The 26950-nt window shown below is 35.8% G+C and overlaps 1 protein-coding gene, 1 long non-coding RNA gene and 2 other non-coding genes across 10 annotated transcripts; 2 read left to right on the top strand and 2 right to left on the bottom strand.

Moving 5' to 3' along the window:
- Nucleotides 1–3755: 3755 nt before the first annotated feature.
- Nucleotides 3756–3828, bottom strand: LOC138876676 (small nucleolar RNA Z105). The gene has a single exon (XR_011402018.1). It is a non-coding gene; the product is annotated as a small nucleolar RNA Z105 (small nucleolar RNA).
- Nucleotides 3829–3919: 91 nt separating this feature from the next.
- Nucleotides 3920–4018, bottom strand: LOC138876684 (small nucleolar RNA Z161/Z228). The gene has a single exon (XR_011402025.1). It is a non-coding gene; the product is annotated as a small nucleolar RNA Z161/Z228 (small nucleolar RNA).
- Nucleotides 4019–11612: 7594 nt separating this feature from the next.
- On the top strand, nt 11613–12686 carry LOC104232224 (BAG family molecular chaperone regulator 6-like). Its single transcript, XM_009785366.2, has one exon. The coding sequence runs from the start codon at nt 11613–11615 to the stop codon at nt 12684–12686; it is 1074 nt and encodes a 357-aa protein (XP_009783668.1).
- Nucleotides 12687–21861: 9175 nt separating this feature from the next.
- LOC104215791 (uncharacterized) lies at nt 21862–25935 on the top strand. 7 transcript variants are annotated; one of them, XR_011401760.1, is made up of 6 exons: nt 21862–21906; nt 22867–23200; nt 23395–23475; nt 23584–24143; nt 24221–24453; nt 25592–25935. It is a non-coding gene; the product is annotated as an uncharacterized lncRNA (long non-coding RNA). The 7 variants fall into 7 exon arrangements; XR_011401755.1 differs by having other exon boundaries at nt 22867–23475; XR_011401756.1 differs by having other exon boundaries at nt 22867–23809; nt 24069–24143.
- Nucleotides 25936–26950: the final 1015 nt, after the last annotated feature.

Below are 26950 nucleotides of genomic sequence, written 5' to 3'. Positions count from 1 at the left end.
ACGGTAAAGAAATACCAACTGATAGAATGTGTAAAGGGTTCAAGTGGTTCATGCAAGGAGCCATGTTTCAGGACGACTTCCTGATATTTCCTATAGGGAAAAGTGATGTGGTGCTGGGAATTCAGTGGTTATGTCTATTAGAGGATATTAGATTTAACTTCAAGAAATTGATTATGGAGTTTGAATATCAAGGAAAACTGTTGACTTTACAAGGCATTCAACCAAAGTTCAAAACAGTTGATGCTAAATCCTTGAGTAAGATGACAGTGGAAACATCACAGTTCTTTATGGTCAAGGTGATATGTGTAGAAGCTGAACCGATAGAAACACCTGAACATGAGCAGAGGTGTGACTCTGCCCCAGTTGTAGGGTTGTTGGAAGAATATGAGAAGATCTTTGGTGAACCAAAGCAATTACCTTCCTCTAGAGGTGTCTTTGATCACCACATCCATGTGATAGAAGGAAGCATTTCAGTGAACTCCAGACCGTATAGGTACTCACCAGTTCAAAAAGATGTCATTGAAAAGCTGGTTCAAGAAATGATGAATCAGGGACTAATTCAATACAGTTCGAGCCCCTATGCCTCTCCAGTGGTATTGGTTGGGAATAAGGATGATTCATGGAGGTTGTGTGTGGATTATAGATCCTTGAACAAAGTAACAGTAAAAGATAAATTTCTCATTTCTGTGATAGAAGAGTTACTTGATGAGTTGGATGGGTCTCAAGTCTATTCCAAAATAGACTTGAGAGCTGGATATCATCATATAAGAATGGCTTCGGTAGACATACCCAATACTGCCTTCAAGACACACCCTATGCATTATGAGTACCTAGTTATGCCATTTGGCTTAACTAATGCACCCTCCAATTTTCAAGGATTAATGAACCACATATTCCAAGAGCATCTCAAAAGGTTCATTCTAGTGTTTTATGATGACATTTTGGTGTATAGCAAAATATTAGAAGATCATGTGCACTATTTGAGAACTACATTTGACCTACTAGTGCAAAAGTGGCCTAAACCTACTTCTGTGAAGCACTTGATGGGATTTCTAGGCTTGGTGGGATACTATTGAAGATTTATTAAGGGGTATGATGTGCTGAGCAAACCCCTCACTGATTTGCTAAAAAAATATGGTTTCATGTGGAATGAAAAAGCAAGAAAATCTTTTGACAGACTCAAAGAGGCACTAACTTCAGCACCAGTGCTGATCCTTCCAGACTTCTCCTTACCCTTTGTAGTGGAGACTGATGCCTGCAACCTGGGCATAGGTGTTGTTATAATGCAGAAGGGGCAGCCCATAGCATTCCTTAGCAAGGGTCTCTCAACACAACACCAATCTTTATCAATTTATGACAAGGAACTACTAGCATTGGTCATGGATGTGGGCAAATGGTCTCAATATTAACTGGCAGGACATTTATTGTTAAAACAGACCAGAAGGCCCTCAAATTCTTACTTGAACAGATGTTACACACTGGACCCCAACTTAAATGGATCACAAAGTTTATGCAATATGACTTCAACGTTGAATATGAAAAGGGAAAGGAAAACAAGGTTGTTGATGCCTTATCTAGATTACCCTTAGTGGAGTTGGCTGCTATGAACTTATCCACAGTTAAGACGGACCTGCTTAAGCTGATTATGCAAAGTTAGGATTTGGACCCTGAACTACAAGAAATGATCAGAACTCTAGAAGCAAAGGAGATGGAGATTAAGTGCTACACTTATGTACATGAGCAATTGAGAAGGCAAGGGAAACTGGTGATAAGGCCTGATATGCAATTAAGGAAAGACATCATGCAACGCTGGCATGATTCTCCAATTGGATTCAGGGATTGATCACACTTAAGGGAAGATGGCTGCCCTATTCTACTGGAAGGGTTTGAAAGATGATGTTCAACAATATGTCAAAGATTGTGATATCTGCCAGAGACACAAATATGATAACTTACCATACCCAGGCCTTTTGCAGCCTGTAAGAATACCAGTTGTAGCTTGGGGAAGTATAAGCATGGACTTCATAGAAAGTTTACCAAAGTCAAAAGGGAAAACTGTAATTTGGGTTGTGGTAGATAGGCTAAGTATGCTCATTTTGTAGGTCTATCCCATCCATATTCAGATATAGTGAGTGACAAGGATCCAATTTTCACTAGTAAGGTATGATAAGAGATATTTTCTATGTTGGAAGTGACTCTTAACACTTCAACTGCCTATCACCCCCAAACAGATGGGCAGATAGAAGTGATTAATAGGTGTTTGGAGACTAAAGATGTTTTTGCTCAGACTCTCAGACTGATTGGTTCCTCTACTTGGCTACGGCAAAATATGGTCAACCACCACCCATTCACTTACCATATGTAATAGGAGATTCATCCATTGAAGAAGTTGACAGAAGCTTACTCGAGAATTCAAGTTCCAGCTACTGAGGTATCACAATGCAAGGGCACAATAGAGGATGGTGGAACATACCAATAAGCATAGATCAAATAGAGTCGTTGATCATGAAGGTGACTAGGTCTACTTGAAGGTCCAACCATACAAGCAAGTGACCATGTTAGGTCATCATTTTACCAAACTTTCAACCAAATACTATAGACTATACCAGATTCTACAGAAGATAGGTTATGTAGCATACAAACTATCCTTACCTACTCAGCTCTTACTACACCCCACATTCCATGTATCACAGCTTAAACCTTGTCACAAGTTACCCAAAGTCATCTCTCTCCCACCTGTGATTGAACTTTCCAACCCTTATTGCCTTCAACCATTCAAGATTCTTGATAGATCAAGCTAATTGGGAAGAATATAAGCCTTTGAAGATCAGATTTCCTTCTTTTCTTCCTTGAGGACTAGGAAGAACTTAATAGGGGAGGATTGATGTGAATTGAAGCTTAAGAGGAATTGCTGGCAGTTATATTAGTTATTATTAATGAATAAGTATTTAATATAAGGGTTTTGTAGTTAGGCCCCTTTAGAGTTGATATATACACTTGACTATTTGCCAATACCCCTAAATTATCTTATTTTGTCTACACATGAGTTAAGTGGTATACATAGGTCTTGTAAAGATCATTCCAGATTATGAATGAAAAGTCCTTTTCTTTTGCCCTAGATTAGCTCTTAGGGTTAAGTGGTATACATAGGTCATGTAAAGAACATTCCAGATTATGAATGAAAAATCCTTTTCTTTTGCCCTAAATTAGCTCTTAGCATTAGCTTCTATTTTCTCTCCAACTCTCAGCTTTTGCATCAGACCTATTTTCTCTCTAACTCTCGGCTTGCATCAGACCTGTATATTTAAATTGCTAGAATCAAAGTGTTCTCTTTCTAGACATTCAGGCAGGTACATTACTAAACCCGCAAGTGACTCCTCAGACCCGAGTACTATTACTCCCTAAGAAGATTTCAAGTGACTTCTCCCCATACAGATTAAAGCACCAATTGAAAAACTCAAAGAAGGAGCGAAAAGACTTGGAATATGAATTATAAATACTTGATAATCACTCAAAATGAGAAGCATCAATTGAAATATGCATACAAAACATCAGATTTATCAACGTGATGACACGAAATTTCTTACCAAATCAATCAAATCTAAACAATATGTTTCCTTCATATCTAGATCTGTTTTTTTGTAAATGCGCCAAAAAAATAATATAGACATTCATGTTTCACCATTCCAAAAAGAAAAAGGGATTTTTTATAAATTCGAGAGCTTAAAGGGGTCAAAGTAAATAAGAGCAAGCATTCAGAATGAGTAGGAGGTTAGTTATTCCTTTCATGAAATAAATCGGATAATTATAACATCATCATCATCATCATGCTTGCTCCATCAAACCAAAATAATTGAATATCTTTAAAAACTGAATCACCAACTGGTTAAATAAAAAATTTTTCACAAGTAAGAAGAAAAACCAATCAGAAAGTTTGGATCTTTACATCAATTTCGGCACCAAAAGGTGCCTCAGACGACCGTCGTGAGAATTAATCCAAAAAATCATCATTCGGCTTAACAGATTTACCAAGAATACGCTTAACATAAGAAAAACACCTAAATGAAAGTATTGAAGACGTAATGAAACTTTAGAACAGCAAAAATCTAAACTAATTTCCTTTAGAATAAGATTTTAGGGTTTAAGAGAGCCACGAAAGAAACAGAGCATTGGAACATATTTATAAGGGTAGGAACGTCGTGTCAATAGGGTTTAACCTCGATAACGCATGTCTCCTATTGGGCTTTGACCGGTGGTTCTTTATGGATCATGATATAGTAGTCCATGAAGCCCAAAAGACCGAGCCCACCTGCACCTAGGGCGTACAAACCGAACTGAAAAATCACACCAAATCAAAAAGTCAAATTAAACAAATTAAAAAGGAAAACTACCAACTATGTTTAATTTTAAGTAGCTCAAAAATTGACCAATTCATAATGTATTACTAATTTTAGCCAAGTATTACTAATATTAGCCAATTAGCTATTTGTATTACAAAAAGATCAAATTTTTTGTTTCTTTTGAGTTGGTATTATTATAATAGATTGGGTACATCTTAAGGATTTTGAATCTCAGTTTTGGGATGATTTGGTGGAGTTTTGAGGTGGTGTGATTTGAAAATTCAAAGTAGAAGATGAACATGAAAAATGATATGTGTATCACATAAGTATCATATTTGTATCAAATGTGTATCACATGTATACTGCGTGATACATGTGCCGTATAAGAATTTTTGAACTCAATTTTAACTACGAATTTCAATACTAAATCAGTCCAAATTACCTCCAATCTTCCTGAAATTTTGTATATTGACTCATCTATATATTTTCAATGAATCTCAACCATACTCATTGAAAAAAGTCATTTTCTCTTAGATTTTCAGAATCTTGTATATATATATATATATATATTTATTGTATTTCGTCACCTTATTTGCTACCTTATCCATGAAATTTTCTTTTTGTCTTGCATTTAATAGTGCTAATCACCCTTAATAAATAGAAGGAGATCTTTGTGCGTGATTCTTGGAGAGAAAGAACCTTATTTTTTGAGTTTTAATTTTTATATGTCTTTGGCTAGTTTTAGTAAGTATATAATTAATGGTTAGAGGTTGATGAGTTGGGACTTTTTGGAATATTTATATAAGATTCCCATTAAAAGCTCTGATTAGATTTGGTTTGGTATTGAGTAAAGAAAATCGAATCCCCTTATGTGTTTAATTTGATTTGGTTTGGCATGGAAGGACAAATGGAAATCCACTTTCTCTTCGAAGCAAAAATACTTAAAAGTAACTTATCATTCATTTAACTCACTCCTGGTACCAAAGCTTAGCCTAACTTACTGTTAAATAATGTAATTGAAAATATTTGATGTTGAATTTTATCGAGTATCTCCTGTAACATGTCTGCTGACAGATGCTTATATTGATACTACAACAATATACACAAATCACATTAATAAGTAGAATAAGGTCGATCTTTAATTTAAGGGTAAAAAGATTTAACATAAAACATAGCTTATTGCAGCACTAAACGATTTTAGTTTCTCTAAACTATTTTCTGTCTTGCTATTCTCTTTAACTGAGTTTCTCTTAATATCAATGCACCAATTTGGACATATTCTACATATATTGCAAACACTTATAATGAACTATTGATAAACCCTATTCGTATAACTATCTTTTTCTGTCCACTCTATACACACTACTGTCGTTTCACTGTTACAAATAGAAAATTCTTAGAGACCATAAAAAAGAAACACAGTTGCCAAAACTTCTTAAATGACAATATCATTGTAGTTTGCTAGTAAAGAATAGTAGTATAGTTTTTACTATAGCAAAAGTTACTACTAGGAATACTAATGAAATGTATGCAAATAGTATTTTTGGTATAAATATGTGAATTCAAATATAGACTTGATAGACAATTGTTGGCTGTAAATAACTTCCTATCTTCTCACTTAAAAACAAAAGCATAAATTTATGTTGCTTTGAAGTTTAGTGTGCAATAGCATGACACTGAAAAATTTTCCTCATTTTTTGTATTTATTTTACAGAATCTAGGTAAGTAAATAAATTTAATTAGTGGAACTCTACTAAAAGAGTTAAGGGTAATATTTTTATTTTACATATGGTAATTCAACTGTAACTTTATTGCACCAAAAGTTGCTAAACTACTTTTTATAGCGAAAAAAAAATTACTCAACTTATTTGATGTTGTAAACATCCAACCGGTAGTTATGAGTTTTAGCGTTCCATTAGGTGGTTTGAGACTTTGAGTAGGTTCTTATTATGTATTATGACTTGTGTGTATGGTTGGTTTCAATTCTCGATCGGTTCAGGACTAATTTGGAAGAATGATTCTCGTTTTAGAAGCTTTAAGTTGGAAGAGTTGACCAATGTTTGACTTTTAGGTAAACGGACTCGGAATCGAGTTTTAATTACTCCAATAAGTTTGTATGGTGATTTTGGACATGTCCACAAAGTGTGGTTAAATTCCGATGAGTTTTGGATAAGTATGGATTGTATGGTGATTGTTTTCGATTTCAACGTCGATTTGAGCATAAAGATTACCATATTGAGCAACCAACTTTTGATTCGTGTTTCGACTAAACTATTATCTGTATCGTAACTTTGGAACCATAGCAACTGAAATCATCAAGTTTCAACATCGTATGAAGAATTTATGGTCATTTTACTAAAAACTGGGTTGCCAGATTTTACAGATTAATTACGAAATTACCATTAAATTCGTATTTAAAAATCTGCACTATTTTTCAAATATTGAAACCAACATTTTATTTTTATTATAAGGTCAAATGGAATGATTCAAAAGCCTAACTTGACTGGAATTTCACGCGAAATCCATTGGAGGCATCAAAAGCGAGTTTCGTGATCGTTTGATACAAGAAACGAGAAAAAAAAGCTAGGCATTTTGGCTATTGACGTTGTTGGAATTTTCTCATCTTGAAAGTTTAGGATTAGGAGAATTCAAGGATGTGCTTCAAATTTTTTCCATGGGGTAATGTCTAAACCATAACCTAAGTATTTTCCTTTGATTTGTTCCCTTGGTTTAAGCTTTAATCCATGATTTTAATTGAAAGACCTTTTAATTTCTTAAATCAAGACTTATGGTTATGTCCTAAATTTTAAAAATTGAAAATGAGTTATAGGAGTTTATTTCTCGATTACTTTTAGGATTTTTTTCTCCTATATTAGGAGAACAACATACTCGAATTTGGCGAGTTTTAGAGGAGTATTTCGGGGGATATGGGACCTAACTAGTGTGGATTGCACCCTTGGGTTATGAACACCCAAGAGCGATGTTTTAGCGAATTGGTTGATCTATCGGACCCCGATTGAGTTGGTTTTTATTCGTATGAGCTTGTATTGGTTCGGGCTTCGCTCGGATAAGCTTGGATTCGGAATCCAAGGCGAGCCTGGTATTGACTTCTGTTAACTTTTTTTGTTGACTTTAGACTTTTGATTAAAGATTCGATCTTTATCGATTGGGTTTGTTTTCTTTGGCATAATTTGATGTTCTTGAGTTTTTTTTTGGCTAGTTTCGAGTAGTTCGGAGGTCAGTACGCGCGGGATGGTGTTTCTAGAGTATTGTTTAGCTTACTCGATATTGGATTCGGCTTGTTCGAGGTAAGTAACACTTCTAAACTTGGTGCTTTGGGTACGAATCCCTGAATATATGTGTTATGTGTTTGGTGTTGAGGTGACTCACTTGCTAGGTGACGGGCTTGTGGGCGTGCACCGTAAGAATTATGACTCGGTTGATTCTATGGTACTGTGTAGTTATCAAATCTTGTTTCTATCTATGAAATATCTACGTGCTAAAGTAATTGAGTTGTGATCCATGTTAGAAACCATGTTTAGGCTATATGTTTATTCTGTTGGGATCCACTAAGGTCATTTCTACTGTTGAGTTATTTGGTTAAATTGTAATTACATATTGAGTTATATTCATTCATTTGCATATCATATCTCAGTCTCTGTTATCATTTATTGTTTCATCATGTATCATTGTTTGGGTTGATTGACATGAGATTTGTGAGCCCGGGAAACTGGAGAGATTAATGATTGAGTTGAGGCCGAGGGCATGATTGTGAGTGATATTTATGGGATCGGGCTGCACGCCGCAAACAGAATTTATTGATTCATGATGGGATCGGGCTGCACGCCGCAGTAGGTTTTATTGATTCATGACTGGATTGAGCTGCACGCCGCAACAAGTCATGTTGGCTTATTAGCGCTTGGGCAGGATCCGCCCCTCCGGAGTCTGACATACTAGCAGTGAGTGCAGGTACCGAGTGTCGAGTGCCAAGTGATTGAGTGTGCCGAGTGATTGAGTGTGAGATAGTGAGATTGAGTACTCTGAGAGTGTGACTACATGAGCTCATCATTGTGATGCATTACATTTGACATGCATACTTGGCATGTAGGCATATAGATGTACTTCCTCATGCTACACGATTTTGTGACACTCATGACTTTACGTGCACATTGACATGTAGGCATAGATCTATATGTACTTTCATCATGCTATCTAAGAATGAAATATCTTATCTGTTGTCAAAAGTTTTTTTTTTTTTGGGGAAAAATCACAGTTTTTTGATTTACTCATATTTTGATGATTTTCGGTGAAATATTTGGATTTTTATATTACACCTGAAAAGCATGCCTATTTTCCGTAATAGTAAATGAGCTGAGCATTATATCTTTGAGTTATTGCTTGTACTGCTTTTATCATATTATTACGAGTTGTTCTTGGCTATTAGTGTTGGACTCTGACCGTTGTCTAACCTCGTCACTGCTTTCAACCTAAGGTCAAGTTTGTTACTTATTGAGTACATAGGGTCGGTTGTACTCATACTACAGTTTTGCACCTTGCATGCAGATTTTGGAGCTAATGTTGTTGTGTATGGCGGGAGATGACATTGAAGATGTACCTGCGTTCCGGTTATTGTTGCCTCTTGTTTTTGGTACCTTTAGATTTATAAATCTATTTATGTACGTTTCAGACAGATGATATATTTATTTCATACCAGCTTTATAAACTCTAAGTCTTAGAAGCTCATGATTTGTACTACCAGTCCTTGAGGAGTTATATAAAATTCAGTTATTTTATTTTTGACTCTTATCATTACCATTATCTTGTGGTTTATTGTTAATTGGCTTATCTAGCAAGTTGGATTAGTTGTCATCACGAATAGTTGAATTTTGGGCCGTGACAGATGTAATATTATGCTCCGTTAGATGTTTCATTCTTGAAAAAGGGGAAGTGTATTTATCTTCGGGGGGTTATCCTTCAGGTCTTAACATTTAATTTTTACTGATTACAATATTTTATCGGAGCCATTTGAAATTATGAGAAACAGAGTTATTCAATTAATTATTATGTGAGCTCATAAATAAAGATCTTCCTTCCATGAGTTTTAGCTGTTGACTATGAAATTTTTATATATAATAATAAGGGTGTGAGAGTTAAATATTCGCAATTTATTTATCTATCTCGAATTTAATTAAGATATGCGAATATTTTCGTATTGTCTATTCAGTTTTCCAATTGATTTCTAATAATAATGAGTTTTTTTTCATGATGAATGACAACTGTGAATGCTAATATTATACCAGTACTAAGTTTAACAGGGTCCTCAATCCAAAAAGATAATTAGATTTCATTTTGATCAACTTCTGTAGCGTCAATTAGGAGTGGCAATTTGAGCCTAAATTCATCCGATCCGTCCAACCCGTTCAGAGATTAATGGGTTGAACTACAAATATTTTAGCTCACGAGTCTATTTGGGCTGAGCCCAAGTTAACCCATTATTTTTTATAGCTCATTCTGACCCATAAAGTAGCCCAAATACAACACATTAAGCTCATCCAAAACATAGGGATCTCAACTCAACTTATCTAGAAATTTACTTAGTTGCCCCATCATTAGTTTTTGGGTGCGAAAAAATAGAAAACAGAAAATTAAAAATACAAAAAAAGTTTAAAAAAAATGCGCTGGGGTGGAGTGGGGTAGGTGGTGCAGAAAAATGAAAAAATAGAAAATTGAAGTTGGAGGGGTTGGGGTTAGATGTGAGAGTAGGTAGAGCTTTTGGAAAATGTTTTCCTAACTTTTTCTTTTAATTTCAGAAAAATGTAATATCTAGGAAAACATTTTCCAAACTATTTTACCTTTTATGCATAGGTGTATAAAAGGTAAAAGGTTTTGTTTAGGCAACATAAACATGATTTTAAAACATGTGTCAAGTTTGACGGGTTGGACTATGACCCATTGTTTAACCCATTTTAACTCAAGTACACTTTAAGCTAGGTTGAGAAATGACTCATTTATTGACCTAACCCATCTTGACTCGACCAAATTCAGCCCAACGAAAAAAAGATTCTTTCTTTTCGAAATTCTTTTTCACATTTTTTTAATTAGTGTTTGGACAGAGATTTTTTGATTTTCACTTAAAGATGAATTTTAGAATTTTTTGAAAATTTGAAAAGCTCCAAAAAATTATTTTTTAAAATTTTCACTTCAGATCACACAAAAATTTAAAAACAACCCAAAATTATATTCATGTCCAAATACCGCTCTAATTTTCAAAAATTATTTTCACTTAATTTTTTTTTGGAAATTTTACCTCTTATGGCAAAGTTATACGCCCTATTTATTATAAATCAAAATCATTTTAAAATATTATTTTCTACAGCTACCTTTTATATTTTATAGTAAAATAAGTATTTATGGTATATATTACCATTGAGGCATGAAATAAGGCATGTGATACGCTATTTATGTTTTTCCTCTCTCTTAGACAGCTGGACATACCTATTTTTAAGGTGATTGATGTTACTGTATTTATGAATACATGGCGCGAATACATGTGAATACATGCGCATACAGCTGGACTGCCCTGATTTTAAGCGCCTTTTATTGCTGAATTCATGAATACAATAGTACAAATACATGTGAATACATGCGCGTATAGCTGGACTGCCCCGATTTTAGGCGCTTTTTGCTGCTGTATTCATGAATACAGCGGTGCGAATACATGCGCATATAGTTGAACTGCCCTGATTTTAGACACTTTTTGTTGTTGTATTCATGAATACATAGCGCGAATATATATGAATACATGAGCGTACAGTTAGATTACCCTACTTTTTAGGCGTTTTTTGCTTATGTATTCATGGATACAACAATGCGAGTACAACGAATACACTACCTTAATAAGTGAACAATAGTTATAAGAAGTAATTATGAATATGATAGCTATAGAAAGTTAATAACCACTAAACAATGTTGATTTCTAGATATTCCTCCATTTTTTTCCAGCTAAATTTTACAATTCTTATGTCGAAAGGCCGACTAAGTAGTGTATTACTTTTTTCAAAGCTTAGAGTTGATTGCGGTCCAACAGTTTGAGGAACATTCTACACACGACTGCGAAAGCCTAGATATTTCCATGCCTTCCAAAAGAACTCGTGAAACTTCTGGAACATTCAATTTAGTTTCTCTATCAAACACATAAATAGCAGAAAACCTCACCGCTTCTCTCATTGTAAAGCACTCTAATGTCTTTAGCTATCGAACGAATATCAACAAATGGAAAGCCCATTCTACGGAAGCTATTGGTCCCAGCCGACTCGCCCTCGCTATTCCTCAAACATGAGAGGAATACCCGTGCGGCCGATACACCAAAATGCTATCGGTATTAAGCCGGTTGTTGAGATTCCGGTCCACTTCGTCGGTTCGGATCCAGAGCGGTCCGTTTCCTCATTGAAGACTCAGAAACCTAAGCCGAATCAGTCCGTATTCGCCATAAGGATTCAGAAGGTTTTCAGAGGGTTTTTAGTGAGAAAAAACGTGAAGAAAATTATATCAATACGAAAAGAGGTGGACGAAATTGAGCGCAAGATTTTGTGCGGCGAAATGGCGGAGTTGATTCGGAGAGACGAAAGGGAGAGGTTGCGGGTGAATGAGACGCTGATGTCTCTGCTTTTGAAATTGGATTCCGTTCGTGGAGTTGATTCCGGTGTTAGGGACTGCAGAAAGTCTGTGATTAAAAAGGTAATCTCTTTGCAAGAGAAAATTGACTTTATTGTTTCCGCAGGTAATCAAATTGCAGTCGAAGAGGAGAATAAATACAGCGATTCCGATGAAGTCCCTAGACTGGTCAATCAGACAGAAGACATCCCCCATTCCACAGGAAATCAGGACAAAAATGAAAAATCGACATGTCAGAGTGAAGTTTCTGATCTATTGGAGCAGAGTGTGGAAGCAGAAAATCAAGCAGCATTGAATTGTGCGAAGAAAGAAGAGAAAACACAAGTAGAGGGCGAATGCGATGCAGCGCCGGCATCAATTGAGAAGCCTGATGAGTTGCCGGAGGTAAGTGTGGAGAGAGGCGAAGTAGGAGATGTGATTGAAGGGATTGATGAGGAGGAGAATAAAGCAGGTTTACATGGGGAAAATGAGAGTAGAAAAAACAGAGAGTTGATGGAGAAAATGGTGGAAGAAAACGAGAAGATGATGAGAATGATGAATGAGCTGTGCCAAAGAAACGAAATGCAAACGCAGATGCTGAATTCGCTGGCGCAGAGGGTGGCGCAATTAGAGAAAGCTTTCCTATGTGATAAGTTGAAGGCAAAGACAAAGAAAAAGAGGCATACTTCTTAAAACCTGCTCTGGCAGAAGCCGAGCAATCTTGTTTGAGAGTGTTTCTAATGACTTTGTATTTCTAATGAGCAATTCGTTGATTTTGTCTTTTTCTTTTTGTCTTCTTCTAATATTCTGCTCTTTCGTATCTACCTATCTCTGTAGTGCGATGTGTTTCTTGCTGAAATAGAGAAATTGATAGATTGACAAATTCTTTGGTTGGGTTCTTCTTCACTACCGACAACTCTGAGTATCAGAATTTAAGAAAATTCCCTTTTTCATTTCATCATTGGAATTTGTATAGCGTTCCTTTTATATACAAATATGTGTAGAAAAAAATAAAAGGTAAAATATAGTTATGTATTTTCACTTGTCTTATTCTAAAAGGTTATGTCCTAATCACCTTTTGTCCTGTGTAAAAATGTCATATATGTATAATACTAGATAATGTTGAGTAAACTTGCTTTATTCTCCTCCTCATCAATCCCTTCAATTTAGTATTGAGTAAAGTTGTCAAGAATCTTGTATTGAAGTGGGACGAATAATCTTCTTGCATTAGGCAGCCCATTCTTCCTTCTACATTGCGCCTGAATATCAAACTTTGTATATTGGCCCATTAATTTATTTGACCCGGCAGAATTTATCATAAAACACTTGGGTCTTGTACTGTACTTTCATTTGTTTCTTCGTCTTCAATTTCTCTTTGTCTAGAGTAGGGTTTTCGATTCCAACAACCTCCCTCAAGTTGGAAGGGGGAGAAACCACTCTCAACTTGCTAATGATTGAGTGATGAGTCGATCCATGCGGAGATTTTGTGAAAACATCGACAAGTTGAGACTGAGAAGGAACGAAATTGAGGGAGATGAGGCCAGCCTGAAATTGCTGGCGAACAAAATGAGAGTCGAGCTCGACATGTTTTGTGCGTTCGTGAAAGACGAGATTTCTGGCGATATGGATCGCAGCTTGGCTGTCTGAATGAATAGCAACTGGAAGAGATGGACCAACGGAAAGATCCTTGAGAAGACGAACAAGCCAAGTGACTTCGGAAACCACATGTCTCATGGAACGGTATTCTGCCTCAGCAGAAGAAAGGGAAATGAGGGGTTGTTTCTTAGATTTCCACGAAATTGGGGATCCCCCAAGGCTAACAAAATATCCGCTTGCCGATCGCCTTGTGTTGGGACAAGAAGCCCAATCAGAATCACAAAAAGTTAGAAGCTTGAATGATGGTTCTGCATTAAAAAGAAGCCCAAGACCAGGATTTGATAGGAGATATCGAAGGCAGTGCATAGCAGCATCGAAATGAGATTGTCGTGGAGTTTGCATAAATTGACTAAGTCGTTGTACATCAAAAGAGATATCTGATCGGGTGTTAGTTAAAAAATTTAACTTTCCAACGAGTTGTCGATAAATAGTGGGATCAGGAAGGAGAGCACCAGAAGCTGCTTGTAATTTGAAATAGGGATCCAGCGGAGAAGAAGCAGGCCTCAAATCAAGAAAATCAAACTCTGTCAAGAGGTCCAAGGTAAATTTCTGTTGACAAAGAATTATACCTTGTTTTTCTCTAATAATTTCCATTCCAAAAAAAATGTGCATCACCTAGGTCTTTTATTTTGAATTTTGTAACCAAAAAATGCTTCTGAACACTCAATTCATTAGGGTCATCCCGTGTTAGAAGAATATCATCAACATATACTGCAACTAAGGTGACTTTCGAATCTGCCATTTTTGAAAAATAAAGAATAGTCGTTGAGGGAATTAGTGTATCCTTTAAAATTGAGAGTTGCTGCAAGTTTGGCATACCATTGCCGGGAAGCCTGTTTCAATCCATATAGAGATATTCTTAACCTGCACACAAGGTTAGAACTAGGACTAGACATACCGGCTGGAAGTTTCATATAAACTTTCTCTTGTAAATCACCGTGAAGGAAAACATTATTTACATCTAATTGAAATAAAGGCCATCCCTTTTTAACTGCAATAGCCATGAGAAATCTGACTGTAGTCATCTTAACTACAGGGGAAAAAGTCTCTGTAAAATCAATTCCCTCTCTTTGTATGTCACCCCTTATCACTAGTCTAGCTTTGAATCTCTCGACACTTCCATCAGACTTATATTTTACCTTATAAACCCATTTGGAAGGCAAAGCCTTCATTCCCTTTGGTAACTCCACAAGCTTCCAGGTTTTGTTAGCCTCTAAGGCTTCAAATTCTTTAGCCATTGCTTCATGCCATGCAGGATGTAAAACTGCCTGGGAATAAGTTATAGGTTCTGAAATATGGGAGACTGATTTTAAAAGATGTTGATTTGTGGAAGATAGTGCTGAAAAAGACCAAACACAAGGTTCTAGAGATGCTGCAAAACAACTAGAGGTTAGGTTAGTCAAATAAACTGAATTGCACCCATAATCTGCCAAATAAGTTGGTGTTTTATGTTCTCTAAGTGATTTTCTGACTGCTGGATGATTTGACAATGAACAAGGAATGGGAGACAGTGTAGAGTATCTTGCTGAAGAAGAATCTGGAATAAATGTGTGTTTAGAAAGGGAAGAAGAAATGGTAGATGTAGGGCAAGTAGTAGGTGAACCAAGACTACTAGATGAATGTAAAACAGGTGACTGACCGTGTGAAGAAGAACTAGTAGAGTAGATTAAATTATCTGTAGGATTGGAGGAAAAAGAAGGTAAAGCAGACATTTGATCAGGAACTGGAAAAGTTGTCTGAATAAGTGAGGATTTTGAGAAAGGAAAAACACTTTCATAAAATTTGACATCCCTTGAAACAAAGAACTTCATAGAAGATAGATCTAAAAGCTTGTAACCCTTCTTTCCAAAGGGATATCCCATAAAAATGCATTTTACAGCTCTTGGACGAAATTTGGATCTGTGTGAAGACAAAATGGAAGCATAACAAAGGCAATCAAAAGATCTTAAAAATTCTAATGAAGGTTTATTTCCAAAAAAAAGTTCAAAAGACGATTTAGAATTCAAAACTTTGGATGGAAATCTATTTATAAGAAAAGTGGTAGTGAGCAAACACTCACCCTAATAGGTGATAGGAACACGTGACTGAAAAAGTAAAGCTCTACTTGTTTTCAATAAGTGTTTTTGTTTGCACTCTACAACACCATTTTGTTGGGGTGTGGCAATGCAAGTGGTTTGATGTAAAATCCCTTTGGAAGAAAAATATTCTGATGTAGAGTTACTTCTACCTAACTCCATGGCATTGTCTGATCTCACAATTTTTACTTTTCTGTTGAATTGTCTCTCAATCATGGAAAGAAAAGATTTCAAAACTGAAAAGGCATTACTTTTTGTTTTAAGTAGGTAAGTCCAGGTCCCTCTACTAAAATCATCAACTATGGTAAGAAAATATTTGTAACCATCATGAGTTGGAACCTTATAATGTCCCCATGTATCAATGTGAATAAGATAAAAAATGGAAGTAGTAGAAATAGTACTAGAATGAAATGACAATTTGGTCTGCCTTGCTTTAGATCACACATCACATGGTAGATCAAATTTGGCTAAGGAATGAGACTGAAACTTAGATAAATGTTGCATACTAGAAAGTGGTATATGCCCCAAACATTTGTGCCATAGGCTTACATTGCTAAGTAATTGAACTGAATATGAAATTAAACTAGAAACATTCTTTTGATTAAAACTATTACAAGCTGAGACAAAATAATAAACAGACCGGTGATTAATCTTGAAACTAATAGAGACAGACTTTGGATTGAGTAGATAAAGACCTTCAAGAATTTCACTAATTACCATTGGCCTCTTCATTGAAGGGCCCTGCAAAATAGCACCAAAAGAAGTGAATAACAGGAGACAATTTAGGTGTTTTGTGAGTTTATGAACAGAGATTAAATTGAAATTGAAATCAGGCACATAAAGAACAATTTTTAATATTTAAATCTGGCAGAATGTGTACACTTCCTATTTGACTAACCTTTACTTTATGAGAATTTGGAAGTTTAACATATAATGGAAAATGTAGGATAGTAACATTGATTAGAGCTGAGAAATTAGAGGTCATATGTTCAGAAGCCCCTGAATCAATGATCCAGCTCTTAGGATGAATGAAAGAGAAACAAGAGAGTGCATAAAGTGAAGGGTTTGAAGAGGGCAGTAGTATACCTGCACAATTAGCAGAAGCAATAGCCTCAGTCATTTGCTTACCTTGTTGTCCAACTTTTACCTGTTGGAGCAAATGATTGAGCTGAGAAAATTGTTCCTGTGTTATGGTATTTCCTGCTGAATTTCCCTCTCCCCCATGGACTGTTTGAACTGCACTTCCTTCTCCAATTGCAGCATTAGTATGAGCAACTCCCTGATATTTTTTAGACTTAGTGAATTTAAAATCTGGGGGGAAGCCAACAATTCTGTAGCACTTATCAATTGTATGTCCTGATTTTTTGCAATAGTTGCAAAACATATTAGACTTCATTGCATTGAGAGTTCCTTTGAATTTTCCTTCTCTATTTTTCTGACTGTGAAACTGCTATTGTGATGCCATAAAAACAGATTCTGCAGGATGTACTCCAACATGGATCTCCCTTTATTTTTCATCTTGAATCAAAAGGGAGTAGGCCTGATTCACAGTTGGAAGGGGAGATAACATCAGAATGCTGCTTCTTACTGCACCATATGTCTCATTGAGCCCCATCAAGAATTGGATAAGCCTACCATCCTAAAGAGATTTCAAAGTTTTTGCCTTACCACCACAAATGCAATCACAAAAGTAGTGTACACAGGTATTGATTGTGTCCAGCTCATCCCAGACCTTTTTCATCTTTGTGTAGTAGCTAGCTATATCAGAACTTCCTTGAATCATCTCACTTAACTCTTTCTGCAGCTGATACAATTGTGCACCATTACATTGACCAAACTTTGCTTCCAGCTCAGTCCAGATATCCTTAGCAGTCTTTGAGTATAACACAATGTCTGCTATGTCTTTTGAAAGAGATTTAAGGAGCCAGGAAATGACCATGTCATTACACTTGTTCCATGACTTGAAAGAAGGAGAGTTTGAATTTGGTTCTTTGATGCTTCCATAAATGAAACCTATTTTGTTTTTAGCTGAAAGAGCAATCACTATGGCTCTTCTCCAATCTCCATAGCTTTTTCCATAAAAAATGGAGTTCACAAGAACCATTCCAGGAGAATTTAAGGGATGAAGGTAAAAAGGATGTGAAGAATCAGTGAGAACTGTGTTACCAGTTCGAGTAGAAGTGTTTCCTTTGTCAACAGTAGTGCTTCCATCATCTGATGAAGGTGCCATTGGATGTAGCTCAAAGAAAACAGTGAAGAAAGAAAGATTGAAGAAGAAGAAAATTTGAAAGAGAAGAAAATTCAATAAGTTGTTCCTTGCTCTGATACCGTATCAGAATTTAAGAAAATTCCCTTTTTCATTTCATCATTAGAATCTGTACAGTGTTCCTTTTATATACAAGTATGTGTAGAAAAGAATATAAGTTTAAATACAGCTATGTATTGATACTTGTCTTATTTTAAGAGGCTATGTCCTAACCACCTTTTGTCTTATGTAAAAATGTCAATATGTTTAATACTAAATAATATCTACAGCTGGATTATTGAACATTCTGGAAGGATTGAGTAAAGTTCCAGGTATGTCAAGAATCCTATATTGAAGTGGGTCGAATAATTTTCTTGTATTAGGCAGCCCATTCTTCTTTCTACATTGGGCCTGAATATCAAACTTTGTATATTGGCCCATTAATTTATTTGACCCGGCAGAATTTATCATAAAACACTTGGGTCTTGTACTCTTCGATATATCCAATACACTCTATACTAGGGGTGTTAAACGGGCCGGGTCAACCCAGTTCTGGACCGACCCAGCCTGGTTAAAATCGAAACCGGCCCGGACCGGTTAAAGAGGGATGGGTTGGGCTGGGTTAGGGGGGACAGGCGGGTTGGTCCGTTTACCATTAAAATATCGATTACCCAGACCGGTCCAACCCGTTAGGTGAACAGTACCCGTAAACTGGTTAACCGGCCCGGTTTAACGGTAAAAAAAAATTAATTTTTTTTTAATTTGGGCCAGATCTGACCGTTGGCAACGGTCCATTTCAAAAAATGGCCGTTGCCCAACGGGTGAATTGCACAAATAGCCCAATTTTGGGTTTTTAAAAAAAAAATTAACCCCCCTTTCAAAATTTATAAATACCCCTCCCTCTTCTTCATTTTTTCACTCAATTCTCAATCTCAATTCTCATATTCTCTCATTCTTCAATCTTCATTCTTCACCTATTAAAGTGCAATCAACTATTTGGCTATTTTTATTGGAATTTAATTTATCGTAGTACTTATTTTTTGAAGTTTGAACAATTGAACTTCAAAATTGGAAGAATTGACGTTTCTTCGTGGTAACATTTGAGTTGCGGAATCATCAAGTGCTCAATTTATTGCCGAATTCGGTGCACTCCCTCCAACTCTTTCTCTTATTTACTATTTTACTTGCATATTTATTTGTTTTGTTGCTAGTAGTTAAATTTTTACAATATGTTTAATGCTGCAAAAAGAGTTTGTAACAAAGTTACTAATCGGGGAAATAAAAAAAGAGGTAGTACTTCAGGTTCAGCATCTGGTAGTAATTTAAATACCTCTCCAGATATTCCTGAAACATTACCTGATAATAATATAGACTATGAACAATTGCAGGAAGATTTTGGTATAGATGATAATGAATTAGAAATGGAAGATGAGATACCACTTACACCTAGTAGTGTTGGAGCTGCTAGCAGGGGTGGTGGTCGTGTTGCTAGTAGTAGATCACCTGTGGCCCCGACTAGTAATCGTAGAAAAAGAAGTAAGGTTTGGAAATTCTTTGAGGAAATAGAAGGTACTGATAGAGTTAAATGTAAACTTTATAATGATACTTTTAAACATAAGACTGGGGGTCAATTAGGGGGGACTAGGACACTTAGTAGACATGAGAATTGAGCATCCTATAGAATGGGGATCTGTTGGAGATGGAAATCAATCAACTCTAAACCCTACTACTGGTGGTATTGTGAAATATGATAAAATGAAGGATCGTGAGGAGTTAGCAAAAATGATTACTTTGGGTTGTCTACCTTTTTCTTTTGCTTCTTCATCATATCTTATTATGTATATTCAAAGGATTTACAATCCTTTATTTAAAGGTATCCCTAGAAGTACTTGTAGAGCTGATATCTTTAGACTTCATGGACATATCAAACATACATACGTTATTTGTTTAGCCACATTCCTTGTAGAGTTTCTCTAACTTCTGATATTGGCCATGCTGTTAATGGAAATAATTATTTGACAATTACATGTCATTGGATAGATGATAGTACTTGTATGCAAAAACGTATTATCGCTTTTAGATATGATGAAGACCAGAGTCATACTGCTACGTTTATAAGTAGTACTATTTGTAAAGTTGTTGAATTTTATAATCTCAAGCAAAAAGTATTGTGTATGTGTTTTGATAATGCTTCTAACAATAATGCCGCAATTTCAATATTAAAACTGCATTTGCCACCACCTCTTGATGAAATTTTTCATGTTAGGTGTGCATGTCATGCTTATAATTTAATTGTTAAAAGTGACCTTGATTTATTTTCAACTGAGATTACTCATGTTAGAAAAGCAGTTGGTGTTATTCAAGGAAATAATAGACAATCTAGAATAAAGGAATTTAAGAATAAGTGTGTCCAGTATAACCTTAAACCCAGATTCATGCCAGACGAAATTGTTACTAGATGGAATTATACATATATATTTTTAAAATGTTGCTACAAATATAGATTCCCAATAACTGAAGTTGCTAATGCGCATTGTACTAATCCAAACCGTATGTTAACAACTACTACTTGGGAGATCATTAATGATGTTGTTAAATTTTTACATAAATTTTATACAGCTACTGTTGAGTTTTCTGGAGCATATTACCCTACTGTTACTATGGCTTTAGTACATATAGCTGAAATTTCTTTTCTACTCTTTGAATTTAAGAAGAAAGAAAAATATAGGGATGTTGTTGAAAAAATGCAAGCAAAATTCAAAAAATATTTCTTTCCAATTCCTCCGATTTACTTAATTGGTTCCGTTTTAAATCCTTCTATTAAGATGTCTGATTGTCACCAATTAATGAATGCTTTATATACTTATATGGAGATTGGACCAACTGAAACCCCAGATTTATATACTTGTATGAACAAACTAAATGAATATTTACAACAATTATACAATTATTATGCAAATGTAATTGATGATGCTGCTCTTAATGTAAGCAATGTTAATCCCACTATGCATTGTACCACTTCTGCTACTGTGGATGATGAAGAAGGCCTTGATAGTTTTAATATTTTTTCTACATTTTCTAACACTCAAACCAGTAGCAGGAACATTGATGAACTTCAATTCTACTTGCAAAAGCAAAAAGAGCCTCGCACAAAGGAATTTTCACCGTTGGGATGGTGGCATGAGAATGGAAAGCAATTTCCTGTTCTTTTCGCTATGGCTCGGGACGTGCTGAATGTGCCAATTTCAACTGTTGCATCAGAGAGTGCATTTAGCCAAGCAAGACAACAACTTGGAGACACCCGTCACTCATTGGGAAGCATTGCTTTGGAAGTTTTAGTATGTTTCAGAGATTGGATTAGATCGGAACGAAGAAATCAAGGACGTGAAGATGTTGATAGCCCAGAAGACGAGGAACTTGGAGATATATTAACACATGGTAACCCATCCGAATTTAACACTCCAGAAGAAGGTCACTCAGTTCATATTGATTATGAAGAACTTACTAAGGCAATGCAAAACCTTTGAATTTATTCTTTTTTGGTTAATTTACTTGTTAAATGTAAACCTTTCAATTTGAAAGTTTGAAATAAATGTAGCACTTGAAATTTATAAGTGCAATTTTTTTCCATCTTACTTGTATTCTTTATATTAATATACCTTACAATAGTTGTACAAAATACAAAAAAAATTTAAAAAATACACTAAACCCGGCCCGGCCCCCTCAACCCGTAACCCGTACGGTTCAATTTTTACCCGAATAAACTCGAACCCGTTAAGAATCAACCCGGCCCGGCCCGTAACTCGTACGGGTCAAAAAAAAAAAGCGACCCGGCCCGGCCCACCCGTTTAACACCTATACTCTATACTTTCATCTGTTTCTTCGTCTTCAATTCCTCTTTGTCTAGAGTAGGCTTTTCGATTCCAACAGTGAACTGGTTAGTTTGCACTATGCATTGGCCTTTCTGTTTGTTTTATTTTGTTTTTTCGGTTATTTATTCAGGAAAGGTCTAAATTTGTAATCTAAATTGCTGTTATTTGCTTTCTCCGGTAATAGTTTGGTTGACTTTACTTGCTCTGTGATTAAGAGTGGAAACTCCAAAAGTTACATTTCCCCCATAGTTTAGTTTTGTTTCATCAAGTTTATCGATTAAAATGAGTGATTCTTATACCATATTCGCTTCCAATCTGCGAGCTCGATGGAACGGTGTTTTCTTCAATTTTGTCACTTCTTATATGCTGCAATTTATGCATGTAGTTGTGTATTCCTGTTTTTATTTGGGGTTTTTAGTTCCATGCCTTTCAACTACGATTTACCTGATTATTTTGCAGAAAGTGAAAGATCAGGACATCAGGTATCTACTTGTTTGATTTGAAAAAAGGGCGTTTATAGGCAAACATGCTGCATTTACGTGTTCGTTCTGTTATGCCGTTGACCACTCAATTGTATTTAATCTTTATACTCCCGTAAAACTCCATCTTGCCATGAGTTTCTCCTCCGCGCAATAAATGAGTAAGTTTTTCTATAGAGTGGGGGCAATTGCCATCCAACCAGTTGTTGATTAGACAATTTTGATTCTCTTGGAATTCTTCAGAATAGACACTTTGCATGACGATGAATTTAAGTGTGGCTATACATGATGTAATTACTGGCTTTATTTTGCCGAGGCAAACTGTGTATGTAGCATAGGATATGTTTGAGAATCTGATAAGTCACTAAAAGTTACAATCCATCTTTTAACCATGTATCTGATACATGGACCAATAGTGCCTCTGTAGCTTGTAATTTGTATCTTTGTTTTGGTTATGTTTTTGTCCCACGGTGATTTGAGTTCTTGAACTTAAATTTGTATTTAGCTTCATCAAGTGTTTTCTGTTCACTGAATTAATTATTGCAGGTCATTAAAATAACTGATTTGCTTTATCGAGAGCAAAGAGTTCAAACTCCGTGAAAGTGCCAATTCGTCCATCCACACTAGCCAACTAGCCAACCAGCCAACCACGATATCCATTCGACATATAATATTGTTTATGATGAAATTATCCAAAGACGTCCATGTAAGTCTTTCACTATCTCCAATTTGGATGAATTTCTGCTCTATTTCGTCCTTTTACTCATGTTTATTTTGCTTAATCTCTTACAAATATTCACATTTGTTTCTTTTTTGTCAAATTGTCAACGAGGTTGAGAATGGACTTTTACTTACCTCAATTTCGGAAAGAAGTTCAGTAGTAAGGGGTTTCCATCATATTACTATATCTTAATGCTTATATGATCTTATTCGATATCATAGATTTGACCATCTACTTATTCTTCCACTTCCTTTTACATTGCTATCTCAATGTATTTAATAATCAGTTGCTCAATTCTTTAACTTTGTGTAAAAGCTATTTGTCTTGTTTACTTGCGAACAACATGATTGCAGAGAAATAGAACAGCCAGCCTACCATACAACTGGTGCCAGTAAGAACTTCTTAAATGACTGAATGAGTATTTTTGAAATACGGTTATTTCTTCATCCTTTTTTCTTGAATTTTTTTGAACTGACAGTTTTACCATATTGGATAATAGAAAATTAAATACCATCCAACATGTGATGGCTTGTTGCCTGTAGGTCGTGATGTGCCTTGAGATATGGGGTCTCTCAGAAAAAAGGACATTATCTCTATTTGTCTCTCTTACTCGAACTAGCCACCCCTTGGGAACCGTCTCCCCTTTTACCCTGCAATGAAGGGCGGAGTCATGACACCAAAGTGCTCCTTCTACGGACATCAATATCTTTTTCTCTTTCTCTTTGTCTTCCTTGAACGGTCCTTTGCTGGGAGATGCCTTTATACAAGGCAAGAACTTCTGATACTTCTGAAACATTTTGTTTTTCCCTGTTTTCTAGATTTCTAAGCTTCTGTTACTGTCTACACTTTAGAGTAGATGTCAATTTTAATGCAAGATAGTGCCGACTCTGTATTACATGTTATCAAGGTAGTGCACACACTATGTTCCATAGAGGTCAAGTTTTTAAAAGGTCATAGGTTTTAGGTTGCTAGATGAAATATTGAAACACGTTTGAGGAGCTGATAATGTATTTGCCCTAAAAAACAGGGGATTACAAGTATATCCTAGATTGCATATGCTGGTAACACTGTTGGAAGTATTTTCCTGCCAACTTTTGTAATTGTGAGTTCAAAATTTGATATATGCTCATAGTTTACTAATTTACCACATATATTCATGCTCTATGTTGAAATTACTAGGTGTAGGGACTAGGGCGCATATGGCTCGACGGTGCAGTCTTATGGAAAATTGAAAGGACCGCCTGAAGATTAGCTTCAAAGCTTGAACTTTCAATATAGTCAAAAGAAATGCGGATGGCCTCATTCCAGAATCTGCATTGACTGTTTTGAATTGAAGGGACTTTGCCTACTAACTAGGAGCTTCAGTCACATGAAGAAGTGTTAGTTCTTTGATATTAGTTGACTTGAAAAAGGTATTGCAGATCTGATGCTCCTGTTGATATTTTTTCCCCTGCTCTGTGGAACTTGAATTTCATGCGTCTTTGTTTCTGCATTTGAACAGCTTAGGCAATAGACAATTGTTATCTCATGGTTGATTTTCTACTATTGTTGTAGAAGGTTGTAAAGTTTTTATAATTAAGTGATTTTTAGCTAGCCGGTAGATTTACATTGGTCCCATTTTCAACATCGAAAATGGTAGAAACTAATCTAAAATTTTGGTGTTAGGCGATGCCCATGTTCTGAAGAAATCTTTAACCGGAGTAAAAGAAGGGGTATATTGCACATAGTTGTTGAACTAAGTGATCTTGAGAATGAAGTTATAGTGATAGGATAAAAAGATGTGGATGAAAATATTCTACTACAGATTATAGGTAGACCAAGAAGAACCAGAAGTGTCAAAGTCCACTGGGTTACCTATAAACTCAACCATACAAAATGCTTCTTTATTATGTGAGGTTAAGAAACAACACTGGAAGACTGGTAGCATAGGAAAGACAACAAAAGAACAAGAGATATGGTAGAAGAAAATGGGAGATATAGTTCAATCCCAAGAAGAAACTATTCTAGCTGCTCATTTTTCTGAGTTATTAAGACGAGTCTACACATAAGACTATGGTAGTCAAGGTATTTAGTGGCTTATTCTGATATTGAATTCACTTTGTAGAGTTTTTCATTATACTTGGAGCATTTTTTGCTTAATTTCTACCCCAATAAATTTTAAACTTTAAAAAGGACTTTCATATTACCTATTGTTTAAGGTATTGATAATATTTTTTATTGTGCCTTACCTCTTCAGATTTTATTAACATTGAGATACAGTTTTCGCTTGTGCATTTCAACATTAGTCACATCAAAGTACTAGATACACCACAGCTTATTTTAACATTAACTTATCTTAATTACATGAAGCCCAATCTGTTGGGGTTGTTGGTAAGTTGTTGAACATTTCTACGTGAGATTTTGTTGTATATTCAAACTGGGACTTTGTCAGGATAAAAGGAATCAGTTGGGGGTGGGCATAATCATTTATGTGGAGGCTCGTCACTTATTTGCCTCTTGATATTCTTAAATTTATCATCTCTTATTTGGGCTGCCTTCACGACTAACAAGGATTTGAGAGGTATAAAGAAGCAATTTGGGTGATGATCAAGGTCTTCTTGCTGCTGAAATTCAGTCTCCACTTCACCTCGGCAAAGGATGATAGCAATATTGAGTCAAACCTTGTGTTGTGTTGAAGGACGAGCACTGAAAGAAGAAAATATTATTGGAGTACCAGTAGTTGTATATACAGTTAAAATAATTGTGATTTTTTGGTTGATACATAGTTTCTGTTATATAATATTATATGTTTACACTTTGGTTAAGATTTCTGAATAATTTGGGAGCAACAGTTACATAAAACAAAGATATTGGAATGTAAAGCTTATTAGTTAGTACCGTGGAGCTTTTCATTATGTTGGACTTTAGCCTTGTGATTCTTTGCTTTAGCCTTCAGATGACTATTCATTTCTTCCCTTGGGCAACACTAGGCGTAGTATCCTATTTTGAGCGAATTTCTGTCAGAAAAATAATTTAATCCAATAAAAAACTTTAAAAGGTTATTTAATATTGTTTACCCTAAAGGATAATAATTGAATTTATACGTGGTTTTGAGGATATGTGGATTGATACAGTAGAAATAATCGAGAATGTTAGATAAACGAGTTAAATATGGAATGAATAACCAAACCAATTATGATGTTACGCCCGGGCTTGGATTTGGGCTGAATAGTAATTTTATTCTTGATCGGACCCTTGATTCGGAGCCAAATATATATGAAGAACAACAATAAAATAAGAATATTTCAATAGCTAGAAAGCAGAAAAAACAAATTTGTATTGCCATGGTTTGCGTGTTACAATGTGGGTTATCAAAGAAAAAACTTCCCTTTTATATAGTAGGAGAGTTTCACCGCTAGTACAAGTCTAAAAAGGGGTAAAAATCCTCTTCTCTCGTTAATTATTGATCCGTAATCGCCATCGAGCGAGATCCGCGCCGTGATATCCGGCTAGTTCTAGATGTCACGGCCCTCTATCTGTCGCCTACAATCGTTCATTTGCTTCCCCGAAGTCTCAGAACTCATCCCAGGTTCGGGGTGCGTCGTTTTATCAAGTCCGATGGCGAGCACTCCGTTCGGGCCTCTGTACAAGAAGTTCTCAGCTTCGATTTCGATCCCATGTATTCATACTCTTGCTTTGTTTGACCCGCCGGAAAATCGGGGTATGTGTTAGCCCCGGTTTCACAAATATACAGATAGTCCCCTCGTTTCCAAAGAGTAGGTTTTCCGAAATGATAGATGAACCACGGTTCTTTCCTTCGTACGTTACAACCGAAATGACGGATAAGCTGAAACGTCCCATCAGTCGCGTCGTTCTGACTTCGGACAAGTGTCGATCATCGCCTGGTTGCCTTCGAATGTGAAACGTCGT

This window comes from Nicotiana sylvestris, chromosome 8 (assembly GCF_000393655.2).
Source record: "Nicotiana sylvestris chromosome 8, ASM39365v2, whole genome shotgun sequence".
Taxonomy (NCBI): Eukaryota; Viridiplantae; Streptophyta; class Magnoliopsida; order Solanales; family Solanaceae; genus Nicotiana; species Nicotiana sylvestris.
The sequence above is the reverse complement of the archived record's forward strand: the minus strand, read 5'-3'. Positions and strand labels throughout refer to the sequence as shown.